This window comes from Malaclemys terrapin, chromosome 8 (assembly GCF_027887155.1).
Source record: "Malaclemys terrapin pileata isolate rMalTer1 chromosome 8, rMalTer1.hap1, whole genome shotgun sequence".
NCBI lineage: Eukaryota > Metazoa > Chordata > Testudines > Emydidae > Malaclemys > Malaclemys terrapin.
The window spans coordinates 22,146,103-22,173,520 of NC_071512.1; the positions used below are offsets into that span (position 1 = coordinate 22,146,103).

Genomic DNA, 27,418 nt, shown 5'->3' on the forward strand with positions numbered 1-27,418 from the left:
CTCAGCTCCCCCCGTGACCTGCTCCAGGGGCAGCACAGCTACGTGCCTCTGGCTCCGTGTAAAGACCGAATAAGCCTCCAAGGAGCAAACGGTGAGCAAAGGGGTCCGAATCTGGGCCGTGTGTGCAACTCTAAAGCTCCTGACACTGACAGACTGTCCCCACGTCTCGATAAAAGCCTGCACGGCGATGGCAGCTGTAGTTTACAGGGGAAAGAAGGGGTGGCTAGTGTTCCTGGGGACAGCATCTATTCACTGATGAGGGGCTCAATCCGCCTGGTCCTAAACGGTGACAGAGGATGTTCGTTTCAGAGTCAAACACTGGCCCCTCTGGCTTTGACTTCTCAGATCCCCTGACTCAGATCCAAAGAGCCATTTATCTAAAGCACAAACTGGAACTGCCGCTGGATGTTTCAGGGTATGGCCACCGGATTCTTGTAAGTAAGGGATGGGTCCTCTTGCAGTCCAAAACCACAGAGTCATTTAGCAGCTAGATATTGTGAGCAGAGACACCCCTGCGATGAGACGTACCCTTTGCAAGGCCGAACTGCTCTTAGATGAGTTTTTCCTTTGCCTTAAATAGCCCAGGCAGCATGGGAGCAGCTCAGTGTAACCCACACACCTCCTGGGTGCGGTGCTCTGTCCCATCTAGTGGCACCAAGACCACTGAGAGTTAAACGAGACTGCTCTACAGCCTTAGCTAACAGCTAGTTGGTTTTTAGCTCATGCAGTAGGGTAGGGGTAGGCAACCTATGGCACCAGGGCTGGCTCCGGGCACCAGCTGAGCAAGCTGGTGCTTGGGGCGGTAGATTGTTGGAGGCGGCATTCTGCTCAATCCTAGGGTGGCACGGAGGCTTTTTTTTTTTTGTTCCGCTCCGGCCACCCTGTAGGGGGCGGCGGTGTGAAGAACCAGAGCGCCCTGCAGGGCAGTCCTCTTCCTTCCCTCCCCGCCAACCGGAGCAGCGCCCTCGCGGCAGGAGGGGGCGCAGCGGGAGGGGCCGCATGGCAGCGCCCCTGCTGTAGCCCTGGCCGCCCCCTTCTCTCTCTCTCCTGCCCGTTCCCTCCCCCTCCCCCCACAGCTGGTCCCCCTGCACCCGTGTTCTGGCCGCACCGCAGGTGTTTTTGTTTTTTTTTGCTTGGGGCGGCCAAAAAGCCAGAGCCGGCCCTGTATGGCACGCGTGCCGAAGGCAGCACACGAGCTGATTTTCAGTGGCACTCACCCTGCCTGGGTCCTGGCCACCGGTCCGGGGGGCTCTGCATTTTAATTGAATTTTAAATGAAGCTTCTTAAACATTTTAAAAACCTTATTTACTTTACACACAACAATAGTTTAGTTATATATTATAGACTTCTAGAAAGAGACCTTCTAAAAATGTTTAAATGTTACTGGCAGGGCCGGCTCCATGGTTTTGGCCACCCCAAGCAGCCAAAAAAAACCCCAACCTCCTTCCCCCCCAAAAGCCGCGATCTGCGGCGGCAATTCGGCGGGAGGTCCTTTGCTCCGAGCAGGAGTGAGGGACCGTCCACCGAATTGCCGCCGAATAGCTGGATGTGCCGCTCCCCCTCCAGAGTGGCCACCCCAAGCACCTGCTTGCCAGGCTGGTGCCTGGAGCCAGCCCTGGTTACTGGCACACGAAACCTTAAATTAGAGTGAATAAATGAAGACTCAGCACACCCCTTCTGAAAGGTTGCCGACCCCTGCAGCAGAGCCTCATGCACTAAGCTCCAGAAGTCCCCGGTTTGATCCTGCCCTCTGACAACTGGGGTCTGTTGGTGTTACAAGTGGGGGCTTGTCCGGGATTTCAACTGGGAAGTCTCTGAAGCTGAGGCGCTTCCTCAGCTAGGAGAAGTATGTAACCCACACACCTCCTGGGTGTGGCGTTCTGTCCCATCTAGTGGCACTGAGACCACTTAGAGAGAGTTAACTGAGTCTGCTCTACAGCCTTTGCCAACAGCCAGTTGGCTTTTAGCTCATGCACTAAGCTCCAGGGTTCCCCGGTTCAATCCGACGACCGGGGTCTGTCGGCGTTACAGCAGCACAAAATTTTCTTCGACGAGCCTACTAATGAACCATTATTTGTGACCTCCCCCATCCTTCTTCCCCTCCCCTCTATTTTTTGAGTGAAAAACCCCCAACCAGTTCGCATAGATGAGCATGCATGTTTGTACCTGCTATAAACACATCCTGTGTACCTGATTCAGTGAACAGCAAGCCATGCACGCGCTTGTGCATGCAATTCCTAGCCTCCAGCCCTACATATCAATGGATGCCGGTAGCATTGGCTGATTTACTTCCTAAGATGGGTGACTGACCCAAATTGGAACTTCAACCTTTTGAAATGTCTTCCTTCATTTTACTGCAAGGCTCAAAGGACATAATTGTGCCCCGCCCTCTTGGTATCTAGGGATGAGGGAGCTGCTTCAGATAAAACAAGCTGAACCTTCACCCCCAATTAAAACTGAATAGAACCCAAGCCTGCAGTTTTCCCGTGGGTTCAAGCAATATTTTCATTCTATTTTAAAAGGCGTATGTACCTCTTCACTTTCTGCAGTTGCAGTTACTGCAAACGGAAATGGCAAAATGCTATGAGAGAGGCTGTTCCCAAAGTATCTGGGCTCTAGCCAAAACTGGGAGCTCGCATCAGAAAGAGCCAACATCCAGAGCCAAGAGGTTCCGATACATTAGCTTTGAATAGGCAGCCAAAATGAACCCCTGGACCACCTGACACACCTACCATGCTGGCTTGGCAAAACAGATGGGAAATAGGCTTTTGAGTGCCACACAAAGGTGATCTTGTAAAGGGTGATGATTGTCATGGGGTTCACTGGATGAAACCAGGTACACTAATAGCCTCGAAGCTCTGTCCTTTAGGAACATTTTGGTATGGCCTAGCTGATATTTAAGAGGCAATTAATGCATGCTGTTAAATGGGGTTTCTCCTCTCCCACTTTTGTCTCCCCAAAATCCCACCATGGTGTAAATACAATGAGCTCCAATAGTTTGGGCATGACAGGTGCTATTTAATATCCGTAACTGTTCCTAAAAACAGTGCACAAACAATATTCTAGGAGAAGAGCATGGGGGAGAGAGAGAAGGGACCTGTGTGTTGTCAGACGCCACCAGTGTGGTGCTCTGCTCTGTTCTATGTTGATAACAGTTGGCTGCGTGCATGTGTTCCCTCTGTGTGCTGCCCCGGCTCTGCACAGATAGCTGACACAGCAGACCCTGAGAGAACCCCCAACGACCACAGACTCTGATAAGGTATGAAGGCACCCGTCCAGGTTTATTATCAAACGAAATACAGTCTCTAGCTCCCCGGATCAGATGTCTACAGTTCTGCTAGTACATATGTGCTCCCTGACAATGGACACAGCTCAGTCAGTGGTGGGACACTCCACTGTCCCCTAGGCTAGACAGAGATACTGCCCAGGGATGTATTCTTATACACAGGTACAAACAAGTTATACATCACTCCTGACGTATTGAGGTGCAACCCCACTACGTAGCAAGGTGCCGCCTCTCACCTTGTACATGTTGGTTCGAACAAAACAACTCTATCCATCATATTACCCTCTTGCCCATGTCTTTAGGATGGGTCAGCTTGTTCTTTGTTATGTGTTTGGAATGTGCAAGTATTGGAGTGTTCTGGTATCTCTAGTGTCCAGTACCTGTTAGGTATGTATCTTTTTGCAACATCAGCCCTTTCCTTGCCAGCTTCTGGCTCACAGCTTAACTTTGCTTTATGTTAGCAAGGTCTTGAACATTACTTTAGTTCAGGCCTTAGGCCTCATAACGGGCTTCTGATAAGGGTTTATGTTTCAGGGCCTCATCTTACTACGCTGTGCATCTGTAACACCAACAGACCCCGGTCGTTATCAGGCAGGATTGAACCGGAGACCTCTGCAGCTTAATACATGATCCTCTACTGCTAAAACCCAACTGGCTGCTAGCTAAGGCTGTATAGCAGACTCATTTTATCTCTCTTTTTAAGTGGTCTCGGTGCCACTAGATGGGACAGAACACCACACCGAGGAGGTGTGTGGGTTACACATTAATATACCCTAGATCAAATACTGAAGATTACAGCTGCATGGCACTAAAATGTAAGAAAAGTAACCAGATCTTCTCTGGGACAAAAGTCCTGTTAACACACACATATATTAACTATAGAACCTGATACCATACAAAGTTGCTGAAGGAAAAACAGATGGAGGCTAATTGCCTAATCTTTAAATATTTATGTTGTGATTTTTACCAAATATAAAAACACTGTACAGCCAGAATTCAAAACATTCAATCTGGAGAATTTTTTGTTTGTTTGTTCGCTTTGCAATTCCAGCAAATATTATTTCTGTATTTCTCTTTAGCTGACACAATTCAGTTGATAGGCCAAATTCATCTATGGTTAACCTCTCTAGGGAGAAGGTGAAAATGCTGTAGTTTCTCATTTGGGTTTTGTAGAGTCACTCCATAAAGATCTGTCTCTTAGTGCTTTTATAATAGCTGCCACTCTTTACTGGGATTGAACTACCAGTCTTGGATAGAGCTGGGCAAAATGTTTTGGTTGAAACTTTTTTTGGTGAAAAATTTAGATTATGGCTCGACCAACACACCAATTTGTGAATTTGAGTCAATTTTGCCAAATTGTTTCAGTTGAAAAAAAAACCCCTAACTAAAAACAAAAAAAGTTCTGAAATAACTGAAATGTTTTGTTTTTTTCCTTTTAGAAATGAAATATTGTGATTTTTCAATTTGAAATGAATTGGTTTGAAATTTTCTTTAACAATTTCAAAATTCAAAACAAAACATAATAGTTCATGGAACTGAAAACATTTTTTAATTTTTTGATTTGCTGAGTATTTAAAATAAATTGTTTGACGTTGATCTAAAATGAATTTTTTTCTAATGTTTCAAGACTTGCCACCAAACCAAAAAATCTGTTATTCTCACAGCTCTAGTCTTGGAGTCCCCATACACTTCATGCTCAGTTAAAACCCATATGAAAATCACCAGCAGGACCAGTCTCCAGGAAGAACCAGGAATAGTGCTGCTGCTGATGCCATTAAAGGGGGGGGGGGGCGCGCCACTTCCCACAGCCCCCATTGGCCTGGAACGGCGAACAGTGGCCAGTGGGAGCTGCGATCGGCCAAACCTGCAGATGCTGCAGGTAAACAAACCGTCCCAGCCCGCCAACGGAATTCCTTGACGGGCTGTGTGCCAAAGGTTGCCGAACCCTGGTCTACATCTTTCCTGAAATGTGGCGCCCAGAAGTGGACACAGTACTCCAGCTGAGACCTTATCAGTGTGGTACAGTAAACAATCAAGGCAGTACATTAAACATCTACCACTCAAAGAAATAATCAGCACATTTCATCTTTATTTATTTTTGGTCAAGAGTGAAAAATCTGGTCAGACACCTTTTTCTCTGCCCTGCGACACAACTATCAATTACCATTGTACATGTTTAGAGCCTTAGGAAAGGACAATATTAAATGTATCATTTTAATCTATACAGTTAAGCAAAAGTGGCTCTTTCAGCCCTTGCATAATATCACAAGACAAGACATGGGTGGGGAGTCAGTAGACCTAGAGTTGTTGGCACCTTCCTTATTCTTGCACATTGAATGCGACTGATCTTTGGCAGTTCAAGGCTGCATCTGAAAAACAAATATTAGGCAACACTCAGTTTCAGGGACTGCATTCCTGCTTTTCCATGCAAACCCAGCCGAAAAGGTAAGTGGGGCTGGATTCAACCCAAACATTCCAAAGCAAAAAACACAGAATACTAGAAGACTAGTGGTTTTGAATGTGTAAAATGTCAAAGATTCGCTGTGGTTTGGCTTGGAAGGATTTGATTTTTATTGGTAAATGTTAATTTCACACAAACTGATGAAAAAATATTTCCATCTATAATAATAGAAATTTATAGACAGGCAAAGTAAGAAAAATGCTGCCTAAGAACTTATCAGTTTGATTTAAAAATATTTAGTTTTTATATTTTGACGTGATGTCGATAGTTTGTGTTAGCAGTTATAAAATTTTAACTTTTTAATTTCAGTGTCTACTATTATTAAATAATTGTTGGACCCCCCTTTCCATAATTTTGCACAACTGTGAAAATTTAAAGTGTTAAAAATAAAAAGAATGCTTCAAAACTAACACTGATATTACCTATCAAAATTATTAAAAAATAATAATTGAATTATGCTATGCCTATCTCTGGTTCATGGTTAGGAGGGACAAGGAGAAAACAGAATGTTTTCAAGACAGTTCAATGACACTGAGGCAAATAGCTTTGTAAGATTTCAAAAGGCATTTGACATTTCTGTGAATATTTATGGTATCCTAGTGCAAAATGAGACCATTTTCTCTTTAAGGAATTACTGAAGTATCTTTAAATGTGAGAGATATGGGAAAATTTTAGATTCTTTTATCTGTTTGTTAGCAATAAATGATTAATCTTATAAATTAAAAGGATGAGGATGATTTAATTGGTTCTCAAACTCGAATTAATCAGTTGGTCGTTTTTTTCAGAAAGATTAGTGCCAGTGCATCACGCTTTGTATGAGAATTCTTCAGCCCTCGTGGGAGTCCAGGACATGCTAGGAAGTAATCACACTTTGAAAGGTAAAGCTGAAAGTATTATTATTACCTCTGCAGTGAGCCAAATCCTGAGCACTCTCAACTCTTTTTGATATCAGTGAGGGATGCAAGTGCTTTGCAGATTTCACGATTTGGCCCAGACTTATGAAATGTTTTGATCAGCTCCATGTGCCAATTCTTCTTGCATACCATGGCTGGTTTATTGGAAGCTGAGAAGTTTTTTTGTCAGCCCCATGTCTTACCCAAGCAGTAGTGTGTTATTCTGCAGTGTTGGTTTTCAGTTTTTTTGCCTACTCCTTCTTCTGCAAACCTCGTAATTGTTTCCTTTGTAATCCTCCGTTCTCTTGTCTTCCTCTTTTATTCTGGTCCACTGGTCATTCTTCTGCAATGTCTGTTGGCAGTTAAGAAACCATCTGCATGAGGCAGAACTTTGTCATACGTTCTGATACATTCTGTCCTGGTCCTACACCTAAAACTTATGTCAAACTAGCTAGGTTGCTCACACCCCTAAGCTGGGCTGCCGAGAGTGGGTTCGGGCCCCAGTGAAAATTTTTTTTCGGGGCCCCCGGCAAAGGCGGACTGGCTAAATAGGGCCAACAAGAGGGGGGGAAGCCGGGCCCCGGGCCCCCTTCCAAACCGCCAGGCCCCCTTCCGGACTGCCAGGCCCTGGACCAGCTAAACAGGGCCAATGGGGGGCGGAGGGGGAAGCCGGGGCCTGGGCCCCCTTCCGGACCGCCAGGCCCTGGTAATTTGTACCGGCTTCTCCCCCTCTCGTCAGCCCTGCCCCTAAGAGATGTAGTTAAACCAACCGATAGGTTGATGGAAGAATTCTTCTGTTGACCCAGCTACTGCCTCTTAATGAGGCAGATTTACTACAGCAATGGAAAAACCCCTTCCGTCCGTGTAGCAAGTGTCTACTCTACAGCAGTTGCATAGCTGCAGTAGTGCTTTGTAATATAGTCATACCCTAGGAGACAATGGACATGTGATCTCAGAGTCCCAACCATTCCCCAGAAATTTTCTCACTTGACAAGATTTGGGGTTATTTACCATTACAGTCTGTATTGCTCTAGTTTAGCACCCCATGAATTGTTACTTTTTTGAGGTGAACAAGGTTTCTTCCTGTCCATATTGCATTTGGGACAAGGGAGATAGTTAGAGTGATGTGATGTTGTTCACAAGATCTTGTGATGACATAGTTTTTCTACACACAGGGCATAAAGCATACCATGAAGCAAGCCAGCAATTGTCTAATCTAATACAACACATCCTCTGATTCTCTTGTGTACACCCAAGAACTAATGCCAAAGGGTTTGTGTGTGCTGGGACTAAAGATTCAGCATTGGCCCAAACACTGAATTTGCTGCAAGAGGTGCTGGTTTGTATCTCGCCCTTAGGTTAGGTCTACACTAGAAATTTTTGCCAGTTTAGGGGTGTGATTTTTTTAAACAACGTTTCTATACTGACAGTTATAGTAGCATACAAGTTCTTTTCCTGGCACAGATTATTTCACGTGGGGAACAGGTGCAGAAGCACTCTTTTGCCGGTATAAGATGTGTTTCCACTAGGAGGGTTTGCCGGTATGGCTATACCAGTATGGCTAAGCCGGCAATATGTTTCTGCTGTAGCCCTGGCCTTAGTGTTATGTACAGGACAGGGCTCCCTAGTGTAAAGACAGACAGACAGGCCTATCTCCCCCTCCCCACCACTCCTTCTGTTATGAGCGACAAAGTGGCACATGAGGAGTGTCACTTAGGGCTTGTCTATACTTACCGCGCTGGTTCGGCAGCAGGCAATCGAACTTCTGGGTTCGATTTATCACGTCTTGTCTGGACGCGATAAATCGAACTCAGAAGTGCTCCCCGTCGACTCCGGTAATCCTGCTCGCCGCGAGGAGTACGCGGAGTCGACGGGGGAGCCTGCCTGCCGGGTCTGGACGGCGGTAAGTTCGAACTAAGGTACGTCGACTTCAGCTACGTGAATAACGTAGCTGAAGTTGCGTACCTTAGTTCGATTTGGGGGTTTAGTGTAGACCAAGCCTAAGGTCAATCCAGGAGGCCTGAAAGCCAGACCTGGGGCTGGGGTTGTGACGGGGGTTCTCACCATGGGCCCTCTTGGCACCCCTGCCCGTGGCACTGTGTGGTCCCATCCCTTCTCCCAACGTGCCACTTCCTTGCCTGTTTGTCATGGGGGAAGGAAGGGGTGTGGGCTTTGGCTGTTCCCAGGAGAAGTTGCTCCCCCTGACCCCGTCTGGCCAGGGAGGGATCCCTAAAGGGGAACGACCCTTTCTCCTCCCTCTGCCCTGCCCCCCTTCTTCCTCTCCCTCCTGCCCTGCCCGTCCCCTTCTCCTCCTCCTCTACCCCGCCCCCTTCTGCCCTGGCCCCTCCTCCTCTCTTCCTCTTCCCTCTCCGCCCATCGGGCCACGGGGCCGCTGTCCGCCTCCCCCTCCCTCGGGGCGCTGCGCCGGCGGGGGGGCGGGCAGGAGGAGGAGGCGGGGCTTGCGGCTGGGTCCGCCCCCTCCGCGCCGGACCGGCCGCTGAGCTCGGCGCGGGCGGGATCCGAGTTTATGCCCCGGCGCTGGGAGCGGGGCGGCCGGGTGAGTGACCCCTGCTGGGAGCGGGGTGCGCGGGCGGCTTAGCGAGGGGCTCCGGTGGGGGGAGGGGTAAGAGGGGGTCCCGGTGGGGCCGCCCCGGGGAGAGTGGGGAGTCCCCGCGCAGGGGGGATGCGCCCCGGGGAGAGCGTCAAGACAGGGATCCTGATGGGGTGCGCGAGCCCCAGGGAGAGCAGCCGGAGGGGGGTCTTGGGGAGTGGGAAAGGGAGACACCCCGGGGGGAATGCGGGGCCAGGGATCCCCCTGGCAATGGGGAAAACACCCCGAGAAGGGGGCTGCTTCGGTGGTGGACCCCAAGGAGAGGGGGTTGGGGTGGGGATCCTGTTGGGGATGTAGGCGACGCACTCGGGGAGAGTTGGTCTGAATTGTTGTCAGACGTCTCAATTAACTTTGTCAGCGCTTCTATAACTAAGCCTCCAAATCTGCTCTGTCCAAAAATCCTCCCTGCCTTGTTCTCCTTCAGCCCCCCCAGTGCCTTATACATAGAGCCTCCATTGCCAGAACTGCTTGCTGTCCCAGCTCCTGGCATCCCTGCTCTGTCTAACCCACTTATAGACTTCTGCCAGGCGTCTTAATAATTGATAATAATCCTGAATGGTGGTTCCCCCTCTCTGACAACCATTTTGCTTGGTCCAGGCTGGGGTGAAATTAGGAGGGGCAGTGGTATTTAAAGATTATCTATTATTATAGATTTAAACTGGTCTGTTTGGTTTACTCATCTGAGATATGAAATCTGGAGTTTAAGGTCGTTGAAATTTACGATATTGGTGCAAACTCATCACTGGTTTTGAATAGAACTTGACTCATCTGGTTACTTTATTCCAAAACACCTTCCAGGGCTAAATAAGAAATAACAGCAGAAAGATCTGTTTGAGAGAGACAAAGGCAAGTGAGACTAAGTTTATAGATGAGACTTGAAAATAGATAAGAGTATCACAGTGGCAGATTGAGTGCCTGGAGCTGTAGTGGGACTGATAAGTACTAGATTTGGAGAGAAGGGAAGATGCAGAAGGCACCGGTCCCTTCCTATTTTAGATCCTGGTCAGTTAAATTCTGATAGTTTAAGTGGGAAAAGATCAAATTGGTGATTTAAAAAGAAATAATTTCACTGTTGGTAAGAACTGCAATGTCAAACCTGATCAAAAAAGGTAGGGCTGAGGCGCTTGATAAAATTGTCCAACTCTGTAAATAAACATGGGATTTCTATTTTTTTCTGCTGTACATGCATTATAAAAAACATTCCTTTTTTAAAAAGCAGTATTAAACCGAATTCTGCAGATATATTCTGTACGAGGCAATGTGGCCTGAGTCTGATGAGACCTGGGTTTTATTCCCAGTTCTGCCACAGCTTGCTAGGCCTGGGTCACTTCCCTTTCTGCCAGAGTTTTCCCCATCTGTAAAGTGGGGATAATGATACTGACTTCCTTGGTAAAATGCTTTGAGATCTACTGATGAAAAGTGCTTTATAAGAGCTAGGTATTATTATAACCTCATTGTAATTTACTGTCATCTTGAAAAACATAAATAATACATTTATGTTGGCTTCTAAAATGAGAAAAACAGGCCTCAACAGCCCTAGTTTATCAAGATGGGACACTGTCTCAAAGAGAGTACGGCTGTGACCGTGGATAGAAGACATTCAAGCTTAAGAAAAAAAAAATGTTTGGATTTTTTTGTTTGATCTGTTTCACTTCTCACCATGTTTATTCTCCTCCTCCACCCCCTCACCTATCCTTTATCCAAGGTAAATGTTGGCTTTCTGTGTGCTAGTTTGTTCAGTTCAGTGTCTGGCAGGATTCATTTACAGATGTCTTCTGTTCTTGTGAAAACTAAACAGCTTCTCTTTTTTCTGGTGGAGCTGGGACATTCCCAGCATTTAGTCAGAGAGGGCCATGTGATGTGAGCTGGCCTTAAACGGTCCAGGAAATTTCTTTGGGGAGAACCTCCCCTGCTGGTGTTTTATGCAGAATCTGTACATGACTGTAGCACTATGTATCTGTTTAACTTGCCTGACTAACAGTGGGCTAGAGAGAGGTCCTATTTAAGAGATGAATTGCTGCTTTTCCTTCCCTGGTCCATACAAAAGCTTTTGTTTTAGTTAGAAATGTTTCTTTTAGATCATAGCAAGCTTGGTCTGATGAAAAGTTCTAGATTTACAGTCCTGGAGACTAAACTCAAACATCTACAGAATAAATCCAGCTCTCAGGTCTGACAGGGAAGTCATCTCTGTCCATGGTATATGTACAGCCATGTTCTCATAGATGAGCCATCCGGTTACTGTATTAGATGCAGAGGAAGACACTGTTCACCCTTTAATATTACATTTGAAATAGACAAAGACCAGACACACTCACACACCCCATTCGCCCTCATGCTCTACTGGGTAAGTGTTTGTGAGCATCATGGAAGTAAGGAAATATTGCCTGAATTCAGCTCCCAAATTTATTGCTGAAATGTCATATTGTTACTGGGACAACACAGAGGTGCCTATTTATGGCCTAGTTCAGAATTCAATGGAACTACACATTTGCCTAAAGTTAGACGTATGTTAAAGTATGTTGCTGAATTTGAGCCTATATCTCTTCTGAGTGGTCTAACCAGCACAGAATTAGGGTTACTGATCAAAACAGTAACTGGTATGCTTCATAGGAGAATTTCACGGTTTTTTTGCAAGAATTTGAGCTCAATCTTTTACACACATGATCTTTATATTGGTTCTGGAATGTTACTGCAGTAGCTGTCTTCTCATTATTTCAGTGACATTGGATTCCCCCAGTCCTTCTACAATTGTGGATGGACTCAGGCCCGCCAACGCAGGGGGCAAAGGGGACAATTGCCCAGGGGCCCAGGCGATTTAAAAGGGCGTGGGGACCCTTTTAAATCGCTTGGGTGGGCCGCAGGCCTCCTAGGCACGTGCGTGGTGGTACCAGCAGCGGTGAAGGCAGCCGGGCGGGCATGTGGAAGCCCTGGCCGTGCCGAAAGAGCGTGCCCAGCAGCGCAGCTGGCAGCAGCTCACTGGGCACCAGCCAGGGCAGGCGCAGCACCGCCCAAATGTCAGGGAGACTGCGTCCATGTGGGCATGGCTTGTGCGTGTGTGCTCCAGCCGCCGCACGTGGTCCAGCTCCGCTGTGGCGACTCCACGCCGGGCCCAGGGGCCCATTGACTGTTCTGCCCTGGGGCGCGGAATTACTGTTGGCAGGCCTGGATGGACTGTTTGATACAGGGTAGTTTTTGCTTCCAATAACTACAGGTGAAAGGGCATGTTTTCCAAAGTATTGCTTTTACACTTAGACATTTTAGGCTGGATTTTCCAGGGAGCCTAAAATTGTTAGGCCGTAACTCCTAATTAATTTCAATAGGACTTGGGTGCCTTTGAAAATCCAAACTTCTCTTTAGGAAGTTTGCTTGTGCACTCAGGGCTCTTATTTTGGAATAAGTGTGTCTACAAACTGAGTTACACAGGAATAGCTATTGAACTTTAAATTCACACCATGCATTAATCAGAAAGAACTTTCAAGTATAAATTAACTTTTAGTGTTTAAAAGTGGCTGCATAAAATTGCACAACTGTTGGTGCACAAAACTGGGTGTTTGCACATTTAAGTGGGTGTTTGTGCACATATAGTTTAGGTAGCCAATCTTGAGATCTGGAGTCTGGATTTTGGAAAGCAAGCAGGATTTTCTTTCTGCTTGTAAGCGCAAACTTGACTTGAGTTTAAGGTTGTAATGAATTGTTTGAGCACATAAGTGAGTTAATATTCCCATTACTGTTCTCTCACTGTCAAAGTGACCATGCTCTGGGACGGTTACATGGAAATCCACACCAGCAGAGACCGCTTGCTGCAGTTCCTGGTTCCATGAGGCTAGTCTACTAGGCAGATTGCAGCTAATGGTTTAGTAAAAGGGGAAAATGAATCCCCTGTCTTTTTAAACTGACTTATATGTAATCTGGATATTGTACAAATTTTAAGCTTGCACAACTAGAAAACGTCCCCTTATCTGATTTTAAGACCGGTGCTTGTGGTAAATCTTTCATGACAGAGGGATATCTATGACCGTTTCTCTTACTTCACAGCATTTGTAATGGATCTGAAGCAATTAAGCACTCCTCAAAGACCATATTCAGGCTGAAAGGAACTGGTAAGACTGAATTCTGTGCATGGAAATTGGTCATATAAAAATAACGTCTTCTCAAAGTAAACAGACTTTGGAAACTCCTTTTCTGAAATGAAATGCTGTGCTCGCTGTACTTAACTGAAGTTTTCTTGTCCTCTAGCCCTGAACGGAAAGAATTCAAGTTTTATGCTAGTTGGCTTGGGCTGACTGGTTACAGAAATAATACAGAGCAGCATTTTTCATCAGAAATGAGTGTAACTGGATAAAAATTCTGCCACTACCCAGTGTCCTTTCACCCTGATAGGCAATGCCTATCTTTTTGATGAAAGATCCTTTTCACACCACATAAGGAAAGCTGTTATACAGATGCATACAAAGACTTTGTGTAAGTCAGTCCACTAGTATGACCACAATTTACCAGCAAAATCATTTTCCCTTAGACCATGATTCTGCCGTCTAGACATTATATAATGGTCGAAAGATGTATAAACAGATGTCACTTAGGATGTCTGAATCCAAGAATACCGAACAAGAATAAATAATATAGTTAGCTGTCATTTCAGAGTTTTCTGACAGAAATTAGGAATAACTCCAAGGTTGCTGCCAGCCCTCTGTGATTTTTGGAGAAGAGGGGATGAGAGAGATTTAGATTACTGTGATGTAGGAAAATAGTGAGCCTGTTTAAGAAGTTTGTAACAGTTATAAGTAGTTTGGAGATTAACTTGAAAAACAAAATGTCAGCATTTTACTGTATTCATTCATAAAAGGGTTTTGGCAGAATGATTCTTAGTTCTTAATTGTGGACAGATCAATTGGAATAAAAGGCTTCAATCACATGCTTATAGTGCATACTGTAGACACATACACTGTTTATCCTTGCTGACTTTAAGTATTTGTTTTATGTGCACATGCTATAAATAACAGCCAACTAGAATTTTGCAATACCATGTAGGAGGGCACGTTATCAAGTGGGTGCTGGATGAGGCAAGGGTCATGAATTCTAAGGTCTCTTTTGGAACTGACTTGCTGTGTGACCTTGGGTAACTTACTCTTTGTAAATTTCCCCGTTGAAAAATAGGGATCAGAATACATTCTTCAGAGTTGTTATGAGGCTTAATTAATCAATGTTTATAAAGCATTTAAAGATATTGAATGGAAGGCATTATCAAATAACTGTGTATAGTCATAGTTCTTTATGATAATCTTAGTGTTATCCTGCCAGATATGAGACTAGCATAAGGGAGAAGTTCAGAATCATTAGGGATGTATTAGATCAGAACAATAGTGATACTATAGTTTAGATGGAGATTTAATAGACTCTGGTTTGTGGATTTACACGTCTAGAGTAATTAAGAGGGGACGCCCTCATGTTAAATGTAAGATGGATGTATATTTGGGTCTAAAATGAAGCACACCCCAGCCAGTTAATGTGGGCAGGGCTGCTGGAACGATTTGTATAGTGGGGTTGCTGACAGCCATTGAACCAAAGTGTAAATCCTCTATATGATGGAAACCACTTCAAGCCAGGGAGTGCGGCAGCACCCCCAGCACCTCTAGTTTCAACACCTATGAATGTGGAACCTAAATTTGGATTCCCCATGTTAGAGCATATAGTGCTGTCACTGGACACTGTGCTGGGCAGGTGTTTGTTTTTATAACAGTTAAGTGAAAAGAAAGCCTTTGTAACAAACATAAAAAAGTTGCACTGTAGTCTTCAGAAATGGACTTGTATTGGGTTTCATTTAGTCATAAATAAGCTACTGTTTTCCTCTTTGTCTCATTACTTGGAACATTTTAAAACTAGACTTGGCAAAATGTTAGTAAATAGAGAACAACCCTGAAATGTTAGGGAGGTGACCGAGACAGGACACTGTGCCTCAGTGGGTCACAGGACCTAATAGGTATTTTTTATTTCTGGATTCAATGATTGTTCACAGAAGATCAGGCTTTTTTGTAAACCGCACTTTCATGAATCAATTCACTTCTGATTGATTAATCTACTAATTTAACTGGTTGACACAGATTTCATTGAATATAATAATAATAATAGTATTTGTGGTGAATTGTCTGTGTCTTCCTAGGCATTTTTCTTAAAATTAACCACCATTGCACTAGCCCTGGTAAGCTCTACTGGTGGTAGAATTGTGGCTGGCTAGTATAGACTAGCTGTTGGTGTTTTCACCATTATTTCTAATCTCCTCAGCTGCATCAGTGCTAAGTGGAAGATTTGAAGAAAAATATAATTGGAGACAGTTTCCCCCAATTCTGTTGCCAAAGAAAGGGTCATGTGTGCTTTCGGATGCACAAAAACCTCTATTCTGTTTGATTTAGTGGTTAACAAACCAGCTTTGCAACTAATTTGCAAGAGGCCAAGAGTTATTTAATTTGTCATCTCATGCGACTAATGCTTAAATCTACAATAATAATGAGTCACATGGTTATCATATTACATTAACTTCTAATTATCATGTTTATCTTCAGTGGTATTGTTTGGAGGATTTAAAAAAATACAGGTATTGGATATAGCTGTGAATATTATAGTAAAGGCTGCAGCTCTGCGTCCACAGTAATCCTCTTTTCACTCACAGCTTTTTCAACCTTTTTGGGTTGAAACTTTCCATTCTTGGCCTCAGTCCAAAGGTGAGAGTCTCTTGAAAGCTTGAATTAAAATCCATTCAGCCATTTGAGTATGTGTATAAATGAGAGAAAACATACTTCCACTGTTGTCTTTTTGTGCCTGCCCAAAAAGCGAGTGATGTATCCCTCCTGCTGATAGGTGGAGATAGGAAAACAAGTCTTACAGTGTTGCCTTTACTGCTAAATAAAGGGTTTGTTGATTGACATGCTCCCGTGTGGGAGAAGCTCCAGCTAGTCGCTCTGAGGCTCACAACATAAGAATGGCTGTACTGGGTCAGACCAGTGGTCCATCTAGCCCAGTATCCTGTCTTCTGACATTGGCTGGTGCCAGATGCTTCAAAAGGAATGAACGGAACAGGGCAATTTATCGAGTGATCCATCACCTATCTTCCATTCCCAGCTTCTGGCAGTCAGAGGTTTAGAGACACCCAGACCATGGGTTGTGTTCCTGGCCATCTTGGCTAATAGATATTTATGGACCTATCTTCCAGGAATTTATCTAATTCTATTTTCGGCGCAGTTAAATTTTGGCCTTCAGAACCTCCTCTGGCAATGAGGTCCACAGGTTGACAGTGCATCGTGTGAAGTATTTCCTTATGTTTGTTTTAAACCTGCTGTCTACTAATTTCATTGGGTTCTTGTGTTATGTGAAGGGGTAAATAACACTTCCTTATTCACTTTCTCCACACCATTCATGATTTTATAGACCTCTATCATATCCCGTTTAGTTGTCTCTCTTCTAAGCTGAACAGTCCCAGGTCTTTTTAACCTCTCCTCATAGGGAAGTTGTTCCATACCCCTAATCATTTTTATTGCCCTTGCCTGTACTTTTTCCAATTCTATTATTTTTTTTTTTAAATGGGGTGACCAGAACTGCATGCCTTTAAACATGTGGGTATAGCATGGATTTATATAGTGGTGTAACAGGGTTGGCACCCACCTCTCACAAGTGCCCCCTTCTAGTTAGGCATGTCTGTGTTCTTTAGTTCTGGTGACCCCCTGTGGTGGTTCTCAGGTGGGTTTGTCAGTGACAGTGCTCAGGTTCAGTCACACGGTCTGCCTGTTAACCAACACAACCCCCTTCCAGGGTATATAGTCCACTGGGGCCTATCTCAGTGCCCTTCTGGTGGTGTATCTCTCTAGTCCTTCCTAGGCTTTGGTCTTTAAGTAGGTCAGCCTTGGTATGGGGCTCTATCCCCAGGGATTCCTCCCTAGAGACACTATCTTCCTGCAGCCTTCCCCAGACTCAGTCCCTGCTCAGTCCTAGCAACCAGCTAGGAGCTCCCTCAATGCTCCCCCAGTCCCTGCTAGCAAACCATCCATGCCACTGCTGCTCTTTCAGGCCTGCAGTCCTTTCTTCTCCTGCTCCTAGCAGCAACTAACTACTGTGCTGCAACTCCTTTTATATGGCCCTCCTGGGCCCTGATTGGCTGCTTCCCCTGCAGCCACTGTAGCCTTGTTGGAGGACCTCTCCACTGCTTCTTCCCTGGGATGGGTGTGGCAGAACCTCAGGCCTCCAGCAGGGGGCCTTTGGGCCTAGTCCACCCAATCACAAGTGGCATTATGATATTTTCTGTTTTATTATCTTCCTAATAGTTCCTAACACCCTATTAGCTTTTTTGACTGCTGCTGCACATTGAACAGGTATTTTCAAAGAACTATCCCCAGTGACTCCAAGATCTCTTTCTTGGGTGGAAACAGCTAATTTAGACCCCTTTATTTTGTATGTATAGTTGGGATTATGTTTTCCAATGTGCCTTATTTCCCAGTTATCAACATTCAGTTTCATCTGATATTTTGTTGCCCAGTCACCCAGTTTTGTGAGATCCCTAAGTAACTCTTTGCAGTCAGCTTTGGACTTATCTTGAGTAATTTTGTATCATCTGCAAACTTTGCCACCTCTCTGTTTACCCCTTTTTCTAGATCATTATTGAATATGTTGAACAGCACTAGTCCCAGTACAGATCCTTGGGGGACCCCACTATTTACCGTTCCACTGTGAAAACTGACCATTTATTCCTACCCTTTGTTTCCTATCTTTTAACCAATTACTGATCCATTAGAGGACCTTCCCTCTTATCCTATGATTGCCTATTTTGCTTAAGAGTCTTTGGTGAGGGACCTTGTCAAAAGCTTTCACAACGTCCAAGTATACTCTATCCACTGGATCACCCTGTCCACATGTTTGATGACCCCTTCAAAGAATTTTAATAGATTGGTGAGGCATGATCTCCCTTTGACTCTTCCACAACATATTGTATTCACCTATGTGTCTGATAATTCTGCTCTTCGCTCTTTCAGTCAATTTGCCTGATACTGAAGTTAGGTTTACTGGCCTGTAATTGCCAGGATTGCCTCTGGAGCCTTTAAAAAAAATCAGCATTGCATTAGCTATCTACCAGTCATCTGGTACTTTCTATTTCTTGAAGTTGTTGTTCTCCCCTTTCCCTTTTTAAAAAACAAAACAAAAAACAAAACAGAAACAAACTAAATCAATATTAACAAATCAATAAGGCTGCATATTTGAACACTCAGGAAATGCAAAAATTAGCATTTTCACAGCAACATTAACTCACCCACATTGCACAGAAGCATTTTGGGATAATTACACTGTTCAGTGTGTACCTTAAAATACAGCATGTGCAATGCAGATAAATTAATGTTGCTCCCAGAACCATATTTTTTCATTTCTATACATTTTTGTGTTTAAAATTGCAAACTTAACATTGCTTTACCTAAGGGTTGTTGGGATTTTTTTTGCGGTGTGTGGGTTCCCCCCCCCCAATTTGATAATAATAGATGTAAAATGAAATCACTGGTGATGGACATTATTTAGGTCTGTTTGACTTTTGCAGGCAGTTAGTTCCATGTAATAATGTCTTTGTTCACTGGGGTGTATCAGCAAGTACTAGACGTTCAGCACGCTGACACATGGAAGTGCTTGGATAGATGATTCTTTACATAAAATGGTTATGAAATATTTTTGTAACCAATTGCAGTAATGACCACACTGATGAGTCTGTCTTTCTATTCCTAATATTTACGCTGTGCTCACTATAGTCTATTCTGTCTTTCTTGTCTGTCTGTTGTATTTCTCATGCACCTAGCATTGCAGGAAACACCAGTTAAGTTTGTAGGCTTTTGACTGTGGAGTTTGTGAAATCTTTTCAGTTTAACTTTACAGTCGGACTAATTGGAATAAGTATCTCACATTGGGCTGAGCTGCAGGCTAAATACCTTGTGGTATTCACGGTCATAAATGTGTGTGGGATGTTCCATTCAAAAGTGTGACTAGCCCAGTCTGTCAGTGACTTGGGTTTCTTCTTTCAATTAAGTATTTGTGGTTTTTCTCTGTGTTTCTCCTTTGTCTCCCCACCCCCTCCACTTCTTCCCTCTGCCCAAACCACCATACAGACACTTCATGCAGAAACCCAACCAGTCCTCTTTATATGCAGAGAGAGGAAATTTACCAAATAGCTATTTCAGTTTCTCAATAATTCCAAATCTCTCTTTGAGGATTTAGCTGACTGAGGCTGAGGCCTTTCCCTCATGCCCTTTTTATTATGGCCATGGCTTTTAGTCGTCCTTTTGTCTTTGTTTTTATTTACAGAAAAAAAATCGGGAACTTTGAAAATATACCCCTAAAATTAGAATTGCACTGGATCTCTGAGTGGATTAGTTCATTGGTTTCAATGGGTGTCAGGTGGCTAAAATACTCTGCTCTCTAAGAACTTGAATGTGTACTTGAACTGACCCAGTTCAATATAATTGATCAAAATATTATAACCTTCCATTGCTATTGAACAATGGAATAGTTCAAGTTTGGTGGTGCAATCACTGGAGGTTAATACAAAACAGTAGTTCCAAAGTGAAATACATTGCAGTGTAATATGGAGTAACTGAACTAATAAGAATATATTGATTCCTAATTGGAACTTCATTATAGATGTGCATTGAATACTGCTAGTTGGAAATGGAGGCCACTTTGAAGATTAAATGCTATCACGGCTTCTGGTGCGATGGGCAGGTCTGGGTAGTTCAAGAAAGCAGATACTTCACCATTTACATTCTTTTGCATTGTCAAAATTATCACCCAAATCCTGCCTGAACGTCCTAGAGACAATTAGTCTGAGTTGTTTGTCTGCATTAACAGACTATTAAACACAACTATGGACATGGACCATGGCATTAGAGGCCAGTGGACTGCACGTTGGCCACCCCTGCTTAAGAGCCTTCAAACACAGAATGAAGAGGTGTAGATAATGCGCCCTGTAAACTGAAATTAGTTCCACAGCTGAACCATTTCCACAACTCCAAAGAGCAGTGTCTTGTAACAGACCATAGGAGAAACAAGCTGTCTAAACTCCAAAGTCTGACTCCCGCTTCACCCACGTGTACACAGTTTCTAAGAGATTCATCCTGAAGTAGTAGTAGTAATAAACATTTTATAGCTCTTTGCAAAGTGTTAATAAGGTGAAAGAATTCCCAGTGAGAATCCTGTAATATATTCTCAGCAAGCCTAGCTCAAATACGCTTCTGCTAATTAATTCAGAAGTTGATATTACGTAGAATATGAGTTCTGTATTTGTTAATGTCTGAACTACACATTGAAGGTGCAAATTACTATATAAATGAAGAGGAGGGATAGCTCATTGGTTTGAGTATTGGCCTGCTAAACCCAGGGTTGTGAGTTCAATCCTTGAGGGGGCAATTTAGGGATCTGGGGCAAAAATCTGTCTGGGGATTGGTCCTGCTTTGAGCAGGAGGTTGGACTAGATGATCTCCTGAGGTCCCTTCTAAACCTGATATTCTATGATTCTGTTTTTGTTATTAGTAGAGCTAACCTGGTAAAGCGGTGTGATCTGGTTTTGAAGGTGGAGGACTGGGAGCTAGAAACTCTGGACTTCTAAAACCACCTCTGACTTTGACTCCTTTGTGGCATTGAGCAAGTCAGTTTCTGGCTGAGTTTCACCCTATGTAAAATATGAGCGATAATATTTAATTCATCCTTGCTAGCCATCTGTGAAGGAAGTAATGTTTGCAAAAGGCTCTGAAGCAGAAGAATGCTGGGTAAGCGCCAAATTGCATACATGTGTTAGGGCTGGTCTACACTGTGGGGGGATTGATCCAAGATATGCAACTTCAGCTACGCGAATAGCGTAGGTGGGGATCGAATTACCTGGGGTCCACATGGCACGGGATTGACGGCCACGGCTCCCCCGTCGACTGCGCTACCGCTGCTCGCTCTGGTGGAGTTCCGGAGTCGACGGTGAGCACGTTCGGGGATCGATATATCTCGTCTTAACGAGACGCGATATATCAATCCCAGATAAATCGATTGCTACCCACCGATACGGGGGATAGCAAAGACATACCCTTAGAGATGTCTTTTTCAGGTTGTTTTTGATTTGCTTATCTGCTCAACTATTTTGCTTTCACAAATTGAGGAAGCAAGTTCTTATTATAAGAATGTTCTTTATTATGATCACCTTGCTCATATATCGTCTGCAGTTCAATCTACAGTAGGAGAAACCTGTTGGTGGGAGCATCATGTCATCTAGTACCCATATTTCCAGTTAAGATGCTTGTTTCTGTTCCTTTGATTGGATATAATTTGCTTGAAATCCAAACTTTCTTTTTCTTTAAAAAAAAATAAAAAAATGGAAAAGTGCATGCAAAGTGTTCCTGTGCTATATCACGGGCTGAAACAAAACCATTTGGATAAAGATTGCTGCTTTTTAGATAACAAGTGAAGCTCCAGTATAACTGGCTGGCATCCTAACTGCACTGGAAAGAAAACATTAATGAAAGACTTAGACCTCAACTGCTATATCAGAAATTGAGTTGCAAGGGGTGTGGTTCACAAACTGAATTGTAACGAATGTTCAGCTCGTACAGCCTACTGTTTCTAATTTTGCTGAATAGAATAGACCAGAAACAGTGAGTGAACTCATCAAGGAAGGTGCTCCAAGAAAAAGTGTCGTTATGGTGGTGTGCATATGTCACAGTTGGACTGATTACACGAAAAGAAGCATGTTCTCTTCTTGCAGTACGTGCATAGCTGTGTTTTAATCAGAGTCATATTCATGGAGGGGCTCTGTCTGATCATAAACAAAGTTTATTTTAGTGACAATAAAAGGAATCAGATTAGGTTTATAAAGCCACCTATGCCTGGCTGAGGACGGGAATAACAGCTGATGCTGCTGGGCAAGATTGAGTTGTATCACAACAGGTCGTGTGGAACATTTGCAGAGACCTTGCTTGTACAATTGTTGGCTTAAGCTAGTACTATTAGTCCTTGCCTTTCATGAGAATTAAATTCACTGCCATTAAAAAAAAAAAAAGTCTGGAATAATCTATAAATTAGTTTAAGGTTAACTGACTTACCTGATTATGTTTGTGTTGGTAGGGAGCTTTCAGGATGGCAGCAGAAGTGGAACTCAACCATGTCCAATCAGCATCTGAAACGGCAGAGGGAGAGGATGACCAACACATTTTTCAACCCATGATGTTCCTGGAGCCTCAAGAGACGAGCATTGAGATGAAGGCACTTCTGGTCAAGAAAGTGAAGAAAACTTGCAGCTGCACCCCAGCCAAAGTTAAAGACCTGATTTTCAGTTTTCTCCCTGTCTTGCAGTGGCTCCCCAAATATAAACTGAGGGAGTACATCCTGGGAGATATAATGTCTGGTGTGATAGTGGGCATCCTGCTGGTCCCACAGTCCATTGCCTATTCCCTATTGGCCGGTCAGGAACCTATATATGGTCTTTACACATCCTTTTTTGCCAGCATTATTTATTTCCTATTTGGTACCTCTCGTCATATATCAGTTGGTATTTTTGGGGTGCTTTGCCTGATGGTGGGACAGGTGGTGGATCGTGAGGTACAGAGAGCTGGGTATGACATAGAGCCCAGTGTTCATAGTGGCCTTCAGAGAGATATGGTCAGTTATGTAAATACCACCACTTTGGCTGTGAACCAGACATCACAACCGCTGTTATGTGATAGAAGTTGCTATGCAATTACTGTGGGAGCCACGGTGACCTTCATAGCTGGAGTTTATCAGGTAAGAGGGGGGCAGGGTAAATGGATATTCTGTGGAAATGCTTCTAATTCTCTTCCTCTCCTTTTAGCTATAGTTTAACTCTTTACTGAAGCCTTCTGAGACCAGCCTAGAGACAGTGGCAGTGTTGTTTATAGCAGTAGTGTCCCACATTGCTTTTCTGGTTAAGGGTCCGACGAGATGTGATAATTCGATCCCCAAGAGATCGATTTCTACCCGTCGATTCAGGCGGGTAGTGAAGACGTAGCCTTAATGTAAATGAAACAAGCACAGAAACAGTTTCCTTCCTTTAAAGAAGAGCTTTGACAAACTTTCCCTTATTTCTTTAGTAGTTTATGTTTAAACTCAGTACTGTACTGTATTTGCTTTTTTTTTTTTTTTTGGTCTCTGCTGCTGCTGGATTGTGTACTTCCGGCTCCAAATGAGGTGTGTGGTTGCCTAATCAGTTTGTAACTCTGGTGTTTGTAACTCTGAGGTTCTATTGTATACAGACACATAATAAAAGACAAGCTCTGCTCCAAGGTTGCTTGCAGTCTAAGTAGATGAGAGAGAGAGAGAGGGTGAGGGAGAGGAAGTATTATTATCCTCATTTTATAGACAAGAAACTATGAAAGAGAGGAGTTGAGTGACTTTTCCAAGGTTACACAGGGAGTCGGTGATAGTCAGGAACTGAACTCAGCCCTCGAGTCCCAGTCCAGTGTCAACCCTCAAGACATCCTTCTTCTCAGTAAATTTATGCAGGTCTTATGCAGTTAGGCCAGTTTCCAGCCATGCCTATATTTTCTTTGTGTTGCCTCTGCTACCTGATGACACGTGTGACTTTGTTTGAGCCAAGTAGTATAAAAGTACCATAGCTGGCAGCTTCTGGGATCCTGGCATGGCAGTTTCTAAGATACCAGCACGGAAAAGCCCAGTTTGGCTGGTGAAAAGCATTAAAGGGCTTTTAGTTGGGGGTTCAAAGGGAGAAATAACTGAGCTTGGTTGTAAGGGAGGCCTGTGTTTAACTTACAGAAAGTTAAATGGGGAAGCAGGGACACTTAGCCACCACCACTGTGGCTGTGTACATACAGGGGACTGCAGGAATCTGTGCATCTGTCCATCATGAGCTGACTATAGACAGCACCAAAGATTTAATTGGAACCAGAATTCATAAATATGAATAAAAAGATACTTTTAAAAATTTACTTTTACTTGTGTAACCTAGGCATTGCGGGAGTTTCTGTACTCTTTTGCTGAATTAGACATGCCATGGGTTAGTCAGTGAAAAGGGCAAGCTGGTAAATGACTGGGTTGATAACTTATTGCAGGCTACGAGGAGACATGCAAGAGAGACTCTAACATCGGCGCTGGGCTTCTGTAAGGCCTAAAGCCAAGGGGCTTTTAAAAATTTGAGGGAGAAGCAACAAAAGTTACCAAAAATGTAAAAAAGCTTTTTTCCTGTGCTTCCCCTCTTATCCTTTAAGCTATTACTGAGAGTTGAAAGAAACCATGATCTAGAAATGAGTTCAAAAAATGAAGACCTTGTCTGAAAGCCAATGTCTGATTAGCAATTATGCATCTAATTTAAAGCTGATGCATAAATGAGTGGCTAGGGATTCTGGCTTGCATTTCATTTTGCTCATCAGATGGTACAATATCCTGCAAAGTCACATATTGTGCCGTATTACCTACATTATCTAACTTTCCTGCTAATTTCCATAATGCTAAGATTTGTACTCTAATCTATTGTGTGTGGTTGATTCCTTTCAGGTTGCTATGGGCTTCTTTCAGGTGGGCTTTGTCTCAGTGTACCTCTCTGATTCCTTACTCGGCGGATTTGTCACAGGTGCCTCCTTTACTATCCTAACATCCCAAGCAAAGTATCTCCTGGGCCTGGACATTCCACGCAGCAATGGCATTGGCTCCCTCATAACCACTTGGATAAACATCTTCAAAAACATCCACAAGACCAACATCTGCGACCTCATCACCAGCTTCTTGTGTCTCCTTGTCCTCATCCCAACCAAAGAGCTGAATGAGCACTTTAAATCCAGGCTCAAGGCCCCCATACCCATTGAACTGGTTGTGGTTGGGGCAGCTACGCTGGCATCTCACTTTGGGAAGCTGAAGGAGAACTATGGCTCTAGTGTTGCTGGACACATTCCAACTGGGTTCCTGCCACCCCAGCCACCCAAATGGGATCTGATTCCAAGTGTGGCGATGGATGCTGTTGCCATAGCCATTATTGGCTTTGCTATCACTGTGTCCCTCTCAGAGATGTTTGCCAAGAAGCATGGTTACACAGTTAAGGCCAATCAAGAAATGTACGCCATTGGCTTTTGCAACATTATTCCCTCTTTCTTCCACTGCTTCACAACTAGTGCAGCTCTTGCCAAGACTCTTGTCAAAGAGTCAACGGGCTGCAGAACTCAGATCTCTGGGGTGGTGACCGCGTTGGTCATCCTATTAGTTCTGCTTTTGATTGCGCCTCTCTTTTACTCCCTTCAGAAATGTGTCCTGGGGGTCATAACCATTGTGAACCTCAGAGGAGCCCTGCGGAAGTTCAGGGATCTTCCCAAAATGTGGCATCTGAGCAAAGTGGACACAGTGATCTGGTTAGTCACGATGGCCGCTTCGGCACTGCTAAGTACTGAAATTGGCCTGCTGATTGGTGTCTGCTTCTCGATGCTGTGCGTCATTGTGAGGACTCAGAGACCAGAGGCACCGTTGCTCGGCTGGGTGGTAGAGACTGAAATGTATGAATCCCTGTCTGCCTACAAGAACCTGAAGACTAAGCCAGGCATTGTGGTTTTCCGTTTCGAAGCGCCTCTCTACTATATCAACAAAGAATGCTTTAAATCCACTCTGTATAAGCGGACTGGAGTCAACCCAGCCTGGGTGAAGGCAGCCAAGAAGAAGGCAGCAAAGCGAATGCTTAAAGAGAAAATGGTGAATTCTGGTGGCAGCCAGGCGGACGTCGCAGTGCAGCTTGTCACCGAGCCACTGGTGTTTCACACCCTGGTGATTGACTGTTGCGCAATACAGTTCTTGGACACAGCCGGGATCCACACGCTTAAAGAGATCTGCAAAGATTATGGGGAGATAGGCATCCAGGTGCTGCTGGCCCAGTGCAATGCCTCTGTGAGGAGTTCCCTGCACCGGGGAGAGTACTTTAAAAAAGAGGAACAGAACCTCCTCTTCCACAGTGTGCACCAGGCTGTGGACTTTGCATTGGGTGCACATAAGCGAAATGGGTGCTGGGAAGGCAACAATTGTGTGTAGGCTGAGGGAAAAAAATTGTGGATGTATACATAATGTGCGTGCACTCACATAGGTAAAATGCACCAAAGTACAGGGATATTGTTCAAAAACTGTAGTGTAGAGCATACAGTGTGCTTTAATACTTTAATCTTGCCCTACTGGATAGGGTGATTTTATATATATAAGTAGTGCTGAATATAGGCATCCTCAATGTGATCGTGATTAACTTGTTAAACCAATGTTTTTCATGATCCTTCTGTGTATTCCCTGTTGGGCTCTCCATATCCCAGTATTTACCCCACATTTAGATCTGCATCCCCGAGACCTTTATTACAGCCACCATCTTTCTGGGTTGGACTTCCTTTGACAGCTGTCAGTGCTTCCCCTTAGTGCATAGTTTGAGGCAACTACACTTTTCCTCCCCAGTTCCAGAACTGGGCATGCTGCCTCCGTACAAGGCTGGCTCCAGGCACCCGCCGACCAAGCACGTGCTTGGGGCGGCACCTTAGAAGGGGGGGGACCTTAGAAGGGGCGGTCAATGTTGGGGTGGCGGGGGGCACTCACGGTGTTTTTTTTTTTTTTGGTCGGCGGGGCGGCCCTTGAGGGATTTTTTGTTTTGTTTTGGCCGGGCAGCGCGGGAGGTGTTTCGGCGGCCCGGTGCTGGGGAGGGCGTGGGCTTTGGCAGCCTGGCCTGGTGCTCCGGGGGTTTGGGTGGTGCAGCGCAGAGATTGGGGGGGTTGGGTGGTCCGGCCTGGTGAGGCACTCGGGGTGGGGGTTTGGCCGGCCTGGCGTGGCACTCGGGGGTTTGCCCTGCCCGGTGCTTGGGGGGGGGGGTTGGGTGGCACGGCACTCAGGGGGCGGGGGTTTGGGTGGCCCGGTGTGGCGCTTGGGGGGGGTGTGGAGGCAGGGGTTCGGGTGGCCCGATGCGGCGCTCGGAGGGGGGAGGGGTTGGGCGGCGCGGCAGTGGGGGTGGGGTCGGCGGCGCGGCGCTGGGGCGGGGGTGTGTGTTATGGCGGGGCGGCACTCTTCTTTTTTGCCTGGGGTGGCAAAAAAGTTAGAGCCGGCCCTGCCTCCATATCACTCAGTCCTTGTGCTGGCCAAGGAATGAGTGAGCAGGAACAGATACCCAGCTCTGTTGGGTTGTTCTCTGA

At 44.8% G+C, this 27,418-nt stretch overlaps 1 protein-coding gene across 2 annotated transcripts; it reads left to right on the plus strand.

Moving 5' to 3' along the window:
* Nucleotides 1–26,772, plus strand: SLC26A2 (solute carrier family 26 member 2). Of its 2 annotated transcripts, XM_054037788.1 has the most exons (4): nt 1–91; nt 6,533–6,625; nt 22,374–23,030; nt 24,777–26,772. In XM_054037788.1, exons 3-4 carry the CDS (start codon nt 22,386–22,388, stop codon nt 26,286–26,288), a joined length of 2,157 nt encoding a protein of 718 aa, XP_053893763.1. In that variant the 5' UTR covers nt 1–91; nt 6,533–6,625; nt 22,374–22,385; the 3' UTR covers nt 26,289–26,772. The 2 variants fall into 2 exon arrangements, with proteins under 2 accessions (XP_053893763.1, XP_053893762.1); XM_054037787.1 differs by lacking the exons at nt 1–91; nt 6,533–6,625 and adding an exon at nt 9,128–9,197.
* Nucleotides 26,773–27,418: the final 646 nt, after the last annotated feature.